This window comes from Myxine glutinosa, chromosome 5 (genome assembly GCF_964187855.1).
Source record: "Myxine glutinosa chromosome 5, kmMyxGlut1.1, whole genome shotgun sequence".
Taxonomy (NCBI): Eukaryota; Metazoa; Chordata; class Myxini; order Myxiniformes; family Myxinidae; genus Myxine; species Myxine glutinosa.
In genome coordinates, this window is record NC_136265.1 from 51624031 (window position 1) to 51636045 (window position 12015).

The window sequence follows — 12015 nt, forward strand, 5'->3', positions numbered from 1 at the left end:
GTGCCGTTCCAGTTTACCCTGCGCTCGCAAAGTGAAAAACAGGGTTAGGTGAAACCCCGCAAAGTGAAAAACATTTTTTAAATTCATAAATATGATGTCATACGTTACGTGGTATGGACGCCATTTTGGACAAATCGAAAAACGTTGCACCTCTATATCTCTGAAACCGCTCAATGGAAAAAATTGAAACAAGGCTCATTGTCAGGTACTCCCCATGGGGAATAAGATATGTTAATAATAATATCATCAGTGCCTTTGTTATGACGTCGTAATTCAAGAAGTTCAACGCTTCATCCGATCAGTATGACATGTTTTTCTCTCTGAAATTCTTGGTCCAATTGACACTAAATTTTCGCCACAGGAGCACCTCCTCCTGTATAATTTTAGTGACAATTATGACGTCATATGTCACGTGGTATGGGCGCCATCTTGGAAAAACTTTGCACCTCTATATCTCTGGATTTAAAATTAGGATTGGGCATTTGTATTATGCTCGCTGGGTTTTAAAGCAGTTAGGCATTAAAATGTTTTTTTTTTTTCATTCCCACTACGTTTTGAGGTTTGTGGGAGGGGGGGGGGGCATGGGTGAGGGAGGGGGTGAGGGGAAGCTCTCCTTGGCCAATGTCCCGGTCCGGCTCTGGCGCTGATGCGTGTGGGTGGTAATTGAGACTCGCCGCAGTTCGTATAGTTCTGGACTGTACCTATCTCGGTCAACATTGCGCTCTGGAAACGTAATCAGTTCCCCAATTTTTATTATTACCAGCGTGGATCGGCTTGCTGCGCTCTCCTCACCACACGTCGCTGCAGACGCACAGGCTTCTTTTAACTGAGGATAATTACGGAACGTGAGTTGCTGTGTTGTCATGATTTACACCAATCATAATACAAGCATTTCTTTTGTGCAAATTTATTTGTAATATTGATGATATATTTATTTGTAATTTATTTGTAATCAAAAAGGTCCAAGTGATGTAAACCTCTCAGTGGTCAAGGTCCAAGCTGTCTTATCCTTCTGATAGGTTTAAGGCGTCTAAATGGTGTTAAGGCCGAAGGACTTGAAAGGGACTTGAGTGGTGTAAACGTCTACAGGTTCTAGGGGACTAAAGGATATAAAAGGTCTAAAGTGTGAAGGGTGACGTGACGAGTTAGGTGACGAGATAGGTGAATAGGTGACGAGAGCATTGAAAGGGTCTTCAAGGTAAAAAATAAGTCTGAAGAGTCTTGGTGTCTTAAGGATGTTGGGGTCTAATGGGTCTAAAAGGTAATATGGGTCTTTGATGTCTTTTGGGTTCTCTGGGTCTTTTGGTTCGTCAGAGTCTTTTGGTTCTTCGGGGTCTTTTGAGTCATTTGGGTTTTCAGGGTCTTTTTGTTCTTCAGGTTATTTTTGGTGTTTTGGGATTTCGGGAACTTTTGGGTTTTCGGGGTCTTTTGGGTCCTAAGCGTGGGTCTTTGGAGTCTTAAAAAGTCTTCAAAGTCTAAGGGGTCTGCAGTCTAAAGGCTCAAAAGGTACATTCCAATAGTACATAATTAACAGACAGGATGCACCTGATTTGAAAAAGTACGTACTTAATAGACATATAGTCACACGGCCTCATGGACAAACAATGTTTTGTTCAAGGTAATCTACCAACTGCTAGGAAATCAACCAACAACAGGTTGGTGGTCTTTGTCTTCTACCGACTCCTCTCCGGCCTTGCTCCCCCCCCCCCCCCCAGCTCTCTTTGGGCTCTGTCCCCCAAATATTCCTACAGGTCGCACAAGATCTGCCTGCAACCCTCTTGTGGTTAAACTGCCAAAATCAAGACTCTCTGCTCACCTTCACTCCTTCATTCCTCTTTTATCCCGCCTCTGGAACAAACTCCCCCACTCCCTTCAATCCCACTCCTCCCTCCAGGTCTTTAAAACAGCTGTTCACCACCATCTCTTGTCTTCCCCCATCCAAAAAACCTTGATCTTTTCTACCCACGCTAATTTCACCCCAGATCCACTTTTTTGAAATACCAACTTATTTCCCGGAAGTCCTTGCAGTGTCCTTGTGTTTTATACTCCTCCCACCCCCCCCCCCCTTCCCACGCCTCCTCCCCCAAAGCCCTCTCCCTCCCACAGATCTCCTGATGTCCCTGCTCTCAAATGTTGTGTTTGTGTGTTTCCCCTTCTCTCCCTATCTTGTCTACCGCTCCCCTTATTATATACTTTGTGTGTCTGTTTGATTTTGTTGTGTGATAAATGTTAGCTCTTTCACGAGCCTCGATTCTGTATACAAAAAAACAAACAAACAAACAAACAAAAACAAACAAACAGTGTTTCCGTGTTATAGTAGTGAATTAGGAAGTAGAACTATAACATGAAGATTGTTGTCATTCATACCTTTGTCTAGCGTGGAGGACTCGTCCTGAAACTCAGATTCCACCTTCACAGCCAAAATAACATCTGAAAATAAAACATCGCACTCAAACTCAATTTTAAGGAACATTTCTAAACAAAGTCGTTGTCACAATAAATGTTCATTAAGTGTTTGCTTTTCAATCTCCGAAAAATACTGTCGCGCAACCGCCGAAATTAATATCTGGCGGTCGCGGCTTGCCGATTACGAGGCTTTAACTCCGAGGCGGAAGCTCAATGGCGGATTCCAAAATCTAAAACACCTAAGCGCGCGGAATGGAGGGAAACAGCGCAAGTCCCCACAGCCTAAACTATCAAATCAATCAGGTGGTAAACTGCGTTCAAGTATGGACAGAAAATAATGTAAGGGTTTATTCAGGAAAAGGGCAAGGACAGGAAAAACACGCGCCGGTAATAAAATAAGGTAGCTAAATCGGGATCCCGCACACAACAGATATCAAACACGAGACGAGGGAGATGAATTAACAAAAAGAACATGTCACGTCGTGTACAGTGTACGCGGAGCTCGGGCTTATCTGTCTCGTCGTCTTGTCCGTCCAACGCGGCTCCAAACTCCGGCCCCGATGTACCCACGAGGCCTCGCTCCAAGCTCCGATCCTCTCGCCACCAACAAGGTCCGTGCACCAAGCTCCAAAAGCACCAGCACCGCTCCACTCGGGCTACACCTCAGCCCAACTCGGGTCGGGATCTCTGAACGACTCGACCGGGCTGCTGAAGAAAACTCCTCGTGTCGACTCGACTGCCCAATGGCGTTCGGCAAACTGGCGTTCAGCAACTCCCTATGGCTCAACTGCCAACTCTGCGAATCCAGCTGCTCTGGACTGCGCCAGGAATGTCACAACTCCCTCACTCCTCCTGCTCAACTCAGGTCGGGGCTCTGATCTCATCTCACTCGCACCGGGACTCCAACTGCCAGCAAAGGCGTCCAGCCTCCGCTAATATCCTTGGCCGGTGACGTCAGCATTGGCGCACTGCTCTGCCAATCAGAGCCTCCACCGACTCGCCCCTGTGCACGCCCACTGCGTCACTCCAACTCTCGTCCCCTACTCCGTGGTCCTTGTGTTATAGCACGTGCTATGCGAGGTGGGTAGGCCTCTCGGAGGTGTAAATGGTGGCGGCCAATTGTGGCGGTGTTCTCGCCCGATTTCTTCCTAAGTCATGCCAGGGTGGAAAGGCGTCATTAGTGTTGTACTAAAGCTCATAACTAATGTTTAAGTGGTGTGCAGTGCCAAAATGGACAAAGGTTTGACTACCAGGTGAGACATACAAGGGCTCCACTCATTATTCCCGACACTAACTAACACGAATCCCCTGGTAGATTCACAATCATACATCTTAACCCGACAAACGCCTACACATGACTTATAACAGGAAGTGTTCCTTATCGCGACATCTCGAAGCATGTTACCTACTCAGATCTACGCTGCTCTACATAATGCTCTACCAAATTCGTAACAATACTTATTTAAAATATTGTTACGGAAATGTGGATCAGGGGTTACCACAAGGCCAAGGGGGTTCCTCAGACCTGCTCCCTGACTAACTGCGGCCGGACGGGTTGTTAAGCAATTGCTGACGTTGGAATAATTGGGCCTAACAAGGTCCCTTCACCTTTATGTCATCTTACCTGCTGGTGACCCAATGACCTCAACTAAGGACCGCACCCTCAACGTTCACGCGTCTTCCAAGTACTATTACTACTACGGCCGAGCAAACCATGAGTGAACATTGGCTAAACACTACCGAAGCGAAACAATGGGGCAGAACTCCCGGCTATCCACTACGTACCCCTTTATGTCTCATCAATGGAAGAAAGGACGAGAACGAAGCAGATAGAAAATGCACAATTATTATTTACTTGTAAAACGCCCGTCAAAAATGATGGGTTGGAACAGGTTTATTCGACGGTGCAGCCTCGTGAGAATGCCAAAGTCTGAAGCCTTGGCCTAGTGTCAGATGTGCTTATACCATCTTTATTTAATAGACATCATACGGACGAAAATGAACACTCGTTTTACTCTGCCGTTTTAAAAATAGACCGCAGTGAACACACATTCGTGTTAAAATATTTGCCTTGAAAACCCATCCTTTGGAAGGGGGACAGACATCTGCACAAACACAAAAACACACAAAGTCACATTGTGTTTTATTTGGTGGATTACAAAGCAATGGTGAAAAGCACATTATTTACAGCTCTTTATTCACCAAGCAAAATCAGAGGCAAAAGCGCATGTAATTACAGCAAAAAACCAGCAAAGTAAAAACAAACAAAAAGAGCAGACTTATCCTTCGCTAGTACCGCTATAGGACCTAAACACAAACAGAGACAAGGTACCTACTTTCATTCCGCAATAAGGAGAAAAGAAAGAATAACAGAACAAAAGAGGCAGTTTGGAGTCGAGGGACGACTCCAAGCTCACACCCAGACTGGCGAGGCTGGATGGGGCCAAAAATATGGGCAAGCGGAGGGAGTTATGAGAAGGGGACGATGGATTGCTCATGTCGGAGTGGCGTTACTGCACCCTCGCCTCACTCTGGACCAAGTGTAGCTTGTTGTTGATCCAACACAACTAGTGCTTGGTTCGTTCCAGCAGGCCAACCTTCAAGCAGGCGCAACTGCACTCGTACCAAGGCTTCCATACAATGACCAATTTCGTTCTGAGGCGACCCACAGCCTCTCGCCACAGCAGCACACCACTGACCCCGTATCTCTTTTATCTTGCCACACAGGGCATGGCTTCCAGGTGAACACAGTGTGTGCATCCCTTCCCCATTGGTGAGTGTTTGAAGGGGGGCGGTTCCTGCGATGCAGATGGTGGAAACCGAGGGAGCTTTCGACAAAACCCCCATTTCTCCCCTCCCATGGGAAGCGGCGATGCAAGCCAGCTCTTTCTTTCTCCCTCGCAAAGATTGCTGTGTACAGTACATATATAGCCTGGTGTTGTGTTAGCGGTTAGGGTGCCGGCTTGGGATCCTAGGATCCTGGGTTCGAATCCCGATCGATCGTTGAATTAACGCTAGGGGGGTTGACTCAGCCTGTCATCCTTCCGAGGTCGGCAAATCGAGTACCAGCTTGCTGGGATGAATGATCCCGGTGTGTACCCCGGTTTAGAATAGGTACAGGTACACCGTATCCCTGCGCATCGTAAGAGGCGACCAAGGGTTGACGTCAGGAAGGGCGTCCGGCCATAAAAACATTGCCTCAAACAGGGAACCATGATTGTCATGGGGCCCGCAAGGCTAACCCCCGCTCGAGCGGGGAAAATGGCCTTAAAACGATCATTCATTCATTCATTCATTCATTCAGTACATATAATCGAGTGACGCGGTTCCCTGGCCAGTAAGCAACGTACCTGAAAAGGCGCCCCGGTTCCCCGTGCAGCACCTGGAGTGCCTGAAAGACCCAGCCTTCATGCTCCTTGCATTTGGCGAAATTGAAAAGGTGCTTCGGGTAACAACAAATCAAGATTGAACATAAGATTGCTGGAATGGACCGAATTGGTTAAAGCCCAGACCTAATGGGACTTGAAGATAAGATTGCTAGAACGGACCGAATGGATTGAAGCACGGACCGAATGTAGATTTGAAAGAGAGAGATAGTTGTAAATGGAGAGACACCACACCGGGAATACATCTATCTATAATGCCAGTAATCTCTGTGTGTCTGTCTGTGTGTCTGTGTGTTTGTCTGTGACCGCTGTTTCTCGACAACCACGGGTCCGATATACTTGAAACTTGCCAGGTATATTGCTGGGGACCCGAGGATGTGCCTTTTCAAGGTTTGTAATTAATCGGACAAGTACCTACCGAGCTATGTCCAAAAAACGCTTCAACCAATCAGAGAGCAGCGAGCTATCACGTGTGCCGAACCGTTAATGCAATGCAAGCGTTAATGCGTTAATGCAAGGCTTTTCTTTTTTTCCCTCTTCTCTTTCTACTTTTCCTTGCGATTAAATTGCAAACAGCCAAAATACGTTGGCGCTAATTGAATAATTGGCCATTAACACTAAAATAATCGTAACTGCGATATGCCAACTTCCGGACAGTGCAGCCTTCCATGTTGTTGTTGTTTGCAGCAGCTGTTTGCAGCAAGGCAAGGCTTTTCTTTTTTTCCCTCTTCTCTTTCTACTTTTCCTTGCGATTAAATTGCAAAAAGCCAAAATACGTTGGCGATAATTGAATAAATGGGCATTAATAGATAGATAGATAGATATGCGATATGCGAACTTCCGGACAGTGTGCGCGTTACGAGCTGACCGCCATTACGGTACGTAATTCGATTTCTTATGCGCATTATTTCTCCCAATTCAGTCAGAGCGAAGGGCGGAAGCGAAGAGCGTTGTTATTTTTTGTTTACGGGCGTACGGGCGGGGTAGAGCGTACGGGTAGCGTTTTTTTTTTTTTTGGGCAAGGAACGGGCACCCACGTACGGGCAATGCCCTAGTAGACTAAATAACAACAACGCATGTTCCCATTCCCGAAACCCACTCGATAATTAATGGGCAAAGGTCTACTTTTACTTTGACAAAGAAATATCCATCTCGGGATTCCTACAGTGAACATCGATGTTCTCCCCTGAGCTGCACTTTTTTCCAAAACCACAACATTATGTTTGAAAATGTAGATCCAATGACCTGCCCCGTTGGTCAATGATTGATAAAATGAGTAGTTGACATCACCTTTCGACATGAATTACTCTTCATATATTATTAACACAAAACATACTGATTGGTTCAAACAAAGACAAACAATAGAATTCTACAACATAAGATGCAAGATGTTTGGTTAACAACTTTATCTCCTTTTGTAAGATACAAGGTGCTCTCCCTACCTCCCCCTCTCATCCTTCATCTGACCCTACCCCTCCCCTCCCCTGTCCTGCACCTGATGCTCCTCCTCTCTCTTCATTAACGGTATGGACCTCAAACATCCGGGGCCTTCGCTCAAACCTGATTGATCTCTCCATTCAGGTTGCTTCTGACAAACCAGACGTAATCTGCTTAACAGAAACTTTCCTCCTTCAAGATGTCTCCGATTTCTTAATATCTCTCCCTGGTTCCCTCCTCCGGTATGATAGACCTGAGCCTCGTCCTAATGGTGCAGTTGCTCTCCTTATCAAAAACTCTCTTCCTCACTCTCCGTACACTGCTATTTTACCTCCCAAACCCCGTGAGTTCCTCTGGCTACGGCTTCCCATCCACCTTTGTTCATATGTGTTCTGTACCGTCCACCAAACAGTGATGACTCCATTTACATCTCACTGTCTGACATGGACCAACTTCTTCTGACCAACTTCTGAAGACCATGCCAGTCGGCTTGAGAGAAATGCCAAACTCATCTAGGCTGAGGAGGCTCTCTGAGAATGGCCAGAGAGATGTCCACTTTAACAAGCACATGATCAGAAGAACCGATTGGAGCAGAAAAAGAGCAGCAGACATTGGCAGGGAAGTTAGTCATAACCAAGTCTAGAAGAGAAGATACTCCATTGACTGAGATCCGGGTCGGGAAATTGACAGATTGTGTCAGTCCGAATGAGTCGCAGAAGTCCTTTGCCGAGATGCCATGGCTGGTGAGAGGGGTACCCACACCCAGCCAGCTGGCATGATGACAGTTGAAGTCGTCTGTGCTTCCCTCTCTCTCCCCCCTCTTGTCTCCCGCTCCCTTTATTATGTTTCATGTGTGTTTCTGTTTATGCTTTTGTGTTTTATGTGTTAATCCTTACACGAGCCTTGACTTTGTAAAAAAAAAAAAAGAAAAGAAAAAAAAAAGAAGGTTTTGTGGTGCCCATCTTGTCTACCATGTACCCTGCCCCAGCCGTCTCCCATCCACAGATCTCCCGAAGTCCCTGTTCCCCACTATTGTTGTGCTTCCCTCTCTCTCTCCCCCTCCCTTTATTACATTTCATGTGTTTCTGTTTATGTTTTTGTGTTTTATGTGTCAACCCTTACACGAGCCTCGACTTTGTATACAAAAATAAAAATCTCCTTTTGCAATCCTGACCACCTCCCTTATTACCATCTACCTTAACTTCTGCACATCTAACCTCCTCTTTTGCTTTGTCTGACCTCTTTGCCGATTCCACTGATATGAGGTAAGGTTGTACAGGCTGTTCCAAATAGTCTCGGACAACTTTGGTTGTCAATATATTTAGAACCACAAATGATACAACGATACCCTTTGGTTTATATAATACAGAAACTCAAAGTTTTGGGCACATCATCAATCAATACTCTTCAATGTGAGCTCCGTTTATCGCGTGCAGGACATCAACGCGGAACACGAGTTGTTGCAATGTTCAGCTCAGCATGTTTGCGTCCACCAATGCTCATGCACTTGTGATCCGAGAACGAAGATTCTGCAGGTTTGCCACCTTGGTGTTGTCGACATTTTTGAAAAAACCCCACAGGAAAAAAAAATCAAGGGGGTTAAGTCTGGTGATAGTGGGGGCCAGGCGGTCGGTCCGTCTCAGACAATCCAGCGACCTGGAAAATTTTCATTCAAGACGGCTCGGATGACAAAGGCCCAATAAGGGGGAAGCGCCTTCCTGTCGAAAAATGATATTGGGTTGCAGGTCTTCAATCTGTGGGAAGGTGAATACTTCCAACATGTTCATGGTGTTGACAAACAATAGAACATGGACCCATGGAAACTTAGGTCTCTGTATCCTCCACCAGGAAAGACGGAGCAGTCTATACCTGCGATGTTTGTGGTCGACGCCATGGGTCCTGCATTGGACTATACAGCCATCCCACGCCAACGAAGGGAAGAAAATCGACGAAAACGACAACTCACACCATCATCATCACCATCAATAGAAACACCCAACCCTAACGAGGGCAAAATACCCCTTTCCTTTCAGATGGAGGCTGTCAGGGGGAATTATGTCGCAGGTTGTGAGGACTGAGCGGTCATTCTTGTTTTTACTCTGTCTACCTGTTGGGCAGTTAAACAAAATTGAAAATTATTCAAAAACAGCAAACGTACTGTTTTTGAGGAAGTTAACATGGACACAAACAATAGGGAAGAAGAGCGAACGTACCGATTAAATAAGGTGGTGTAATAGACGCGGTATCAACAGCGGTAAAACTTCTGGCATTTTTTTTCGGTGATCTTTAAGATATTACATTTCAATTGAATCATGTAATTGAACACTGCAGTGTAGAACACAAATAGACTTTTTGACATTTTCAAACCTTCTCCATTTAGCATGTCAAAATATTACAGCATTTTTACGTCATCACGACCAATCAAGTTTGCCGCTTGTGCATGTGCTATTTGCTGTTTTGAAGCAGTTACTTGGTTCCAGTACTGGTCTGGGAACCAGATATCCGTACATGGTTTCATTCCCACATAAACTATTGACGTACATAGTGCACAGTACGGAACCCGCACGGGAACAAGAACGTCACGTACCGGGTCCGAACTCCTTAGGCTTATCCGCGGGAGATTCTCCTGGACCTAGCAGGTTCCTCCCATCGGAGACCCTCGTGGATCCCAAAGGGTTCACCTTGTGTTCCTCAACGGAAATATCTCGGTTCATCTCACACAGCTCGGAGTTCGTAACTTCGGGACAATTCATTCCGTTACCACAGAACTGAGAGCCGGCGCAACAGAGAAACACGTGCTCTTCTTCTTCTGTTGGATCTTCTTCTTCTTTAACTATAATGACGTGTTCAGCGCTTCTTGGATCTCCGTAGACCACGCCCCTAATGTCACCTGGGCTCGTGAGTGACGATGTTCGTTTTCGAGATCTTTAAACAAGTTTAACAACGACCTTCCGGTTCCTGTCCTCGTACTGTCGGACTATTTCGTCCTGTTTCATATTATTAAGAGTTTACAAAGAGGTTCCGCCATGTTTTCTTGTTTATGTTTTCATGTGAATCCCAGGAGTCACGTGAATAGGAGGAACCCAGGTTCAAATCCCGTGTACCACATGTGTCTATTAATCTATTGCTTCCTGTCCTTATATTCCATGTAAATGTACACTAATCTCTCCTCACCCCCTGTACACAATGAAAGTGTAATTAATATATGGAGCACACAGGTGGAGGTGAAGGTTGGTGATTAAGGAAGAAGAGGTGTAAATATTTCGGCGATATTTTCATACGTAATAAATAGATGTAGCAAAATCCCTTCGTGTTACTAATCGTCTCTGGAGGATTTGATGGAACTCTGGTGCAGGAGTATCACTTTGTACACGTTAGTGACGTCATTACCTGAAAAATTGGGATTTATTTGTGGGGGAGGGGCAATCTGTTTCCGGGACAGAAACAATCAATTTAATTACCTTTCAGATGAAATACATTGTTTGTTGGACCTACCTTTGTAAGCGCATTGTTGTTCCATTGTGACGTCACAATCATACACATCGTGACGCGTCTCGCGTTAGTCCGTTCCCCTTCACCTCCTTTGTAACCATCACGAACACCTTAAGAATACTCACGCTCTGCCGAACTCGAACCAGACGGGAGCAGCGGGATTCAAACCCAGCGAGTATCGTTCATGCTGCTCGTATTGATTAATTATTATTAGTTCCTCCTTCAGACATCTCAGTAATTAGTATTAATGTGACTGGGAGAGCCGGGACGGGGAGAGACGGGATGGTGAGAGCCGGGATGGTGAGAGCCGGACGGTGAGAGAGCCGGGACGGTGAGAGAGCCGGGACGGTGAGAGAGACGGGACTGGGAGAGACGGGACGGGGGGAGAGACGGGACGGGGGGAGAGACGAGACGGGGGGAGAGACGGGAAGGGGGGAGAGACGGGACGGGGGGAGAGACGGGACGGGGAGAGAGACGGGACGGGGAGAGAGACGGGACGGGGAGAGGGACGGGGGGGGGGGGGAGAGACGGGATGGGGGGGGAGAGACGGGACGGGATGGTGGGAGAGACTGGACGGGGAGAGACACGGGACGGGGAGAGAGACGGGACGGGGAGAGAGACGGGACGGGGAGAGAGACGGGACGGGGAGAGAGACGGGACGGGGAGAGAGACAGGACGGGGAGCCGGGATTTGTGGCGCCATGACACTCTGATCGCCCTTAAGTTCTTTGTACCACTCATAGTTCACTTCTGCCATAAAACTTGCCTTCTGACTGATATTAAGCCACGTGTACAAGCTTTTTATGCCGAGGAGAATTCTCAGCTCATCCCCATGTCTCCACCTTCTTGTCCTCAGTCAGTCGGTACCATGCGTCAGTCCACGACCTTTCACACTCTGCTGATATACCCTCAGATTCCACAACACGGAACATCTCTGATTTTGACAATCCCCACTGTCAGGTTTGGTCATTTGCTAAGTGGAAGAAAGACTGTGTCGTCCATCATTCCTCCATCCGAGATGTCCTCACCTGTAAAACGATGTATCCTTTCACAAACCTTTCAGCCAGGTTATCTCTGCAGTCTTAGTGCACAAATTTACACCAAATGCATGCACCCACCCTTCAAAGAACCTGACCAATAGCAAAGATGTGAAAAGGTGCTTGACCATATCAAAAAAGTCACCATATCAAAAAATGGAATGTTGGTTGTCCGATATCACAACCTTCCAACCGACCAGTGAATGCATAGTAATCCCACGTCTGGTCCTGGACAGCCTGATAAGGGTCTCCACATCA

The 12015-nt window shown here is 46.5% G+C and overlaps 1 protein-coding gene across 1 annotated transcript in view; it reads right to left on the minus strand.

Moving 5' to 3' along the window:
• LOC137428619 (uncharacterized) overlaps positions 1-10045 on the minus strand; it is a 34242-nt gene extending 24197 nt beyond the window's left edge. Inside the window, exons 1-2 of the mRNA XM_078778049.1 lie at positions 9817-10045; positions 2368-2430 (exon numbers count right to left, since the gene is read on the minus strand). Coding sequence (XP_078634175.1) covers positions 2368-2430; positions 9817-9982 — 229 coding nt within the window. The 5' untranslated portion in view covers positions 9983-10045. The remainder of the gene's footprint in view (positions 1-2367; positions 2431-9816) is intronic.
• Between the last annotated feature and the right edge of the window lie 1970 nt (positions 10046-12015).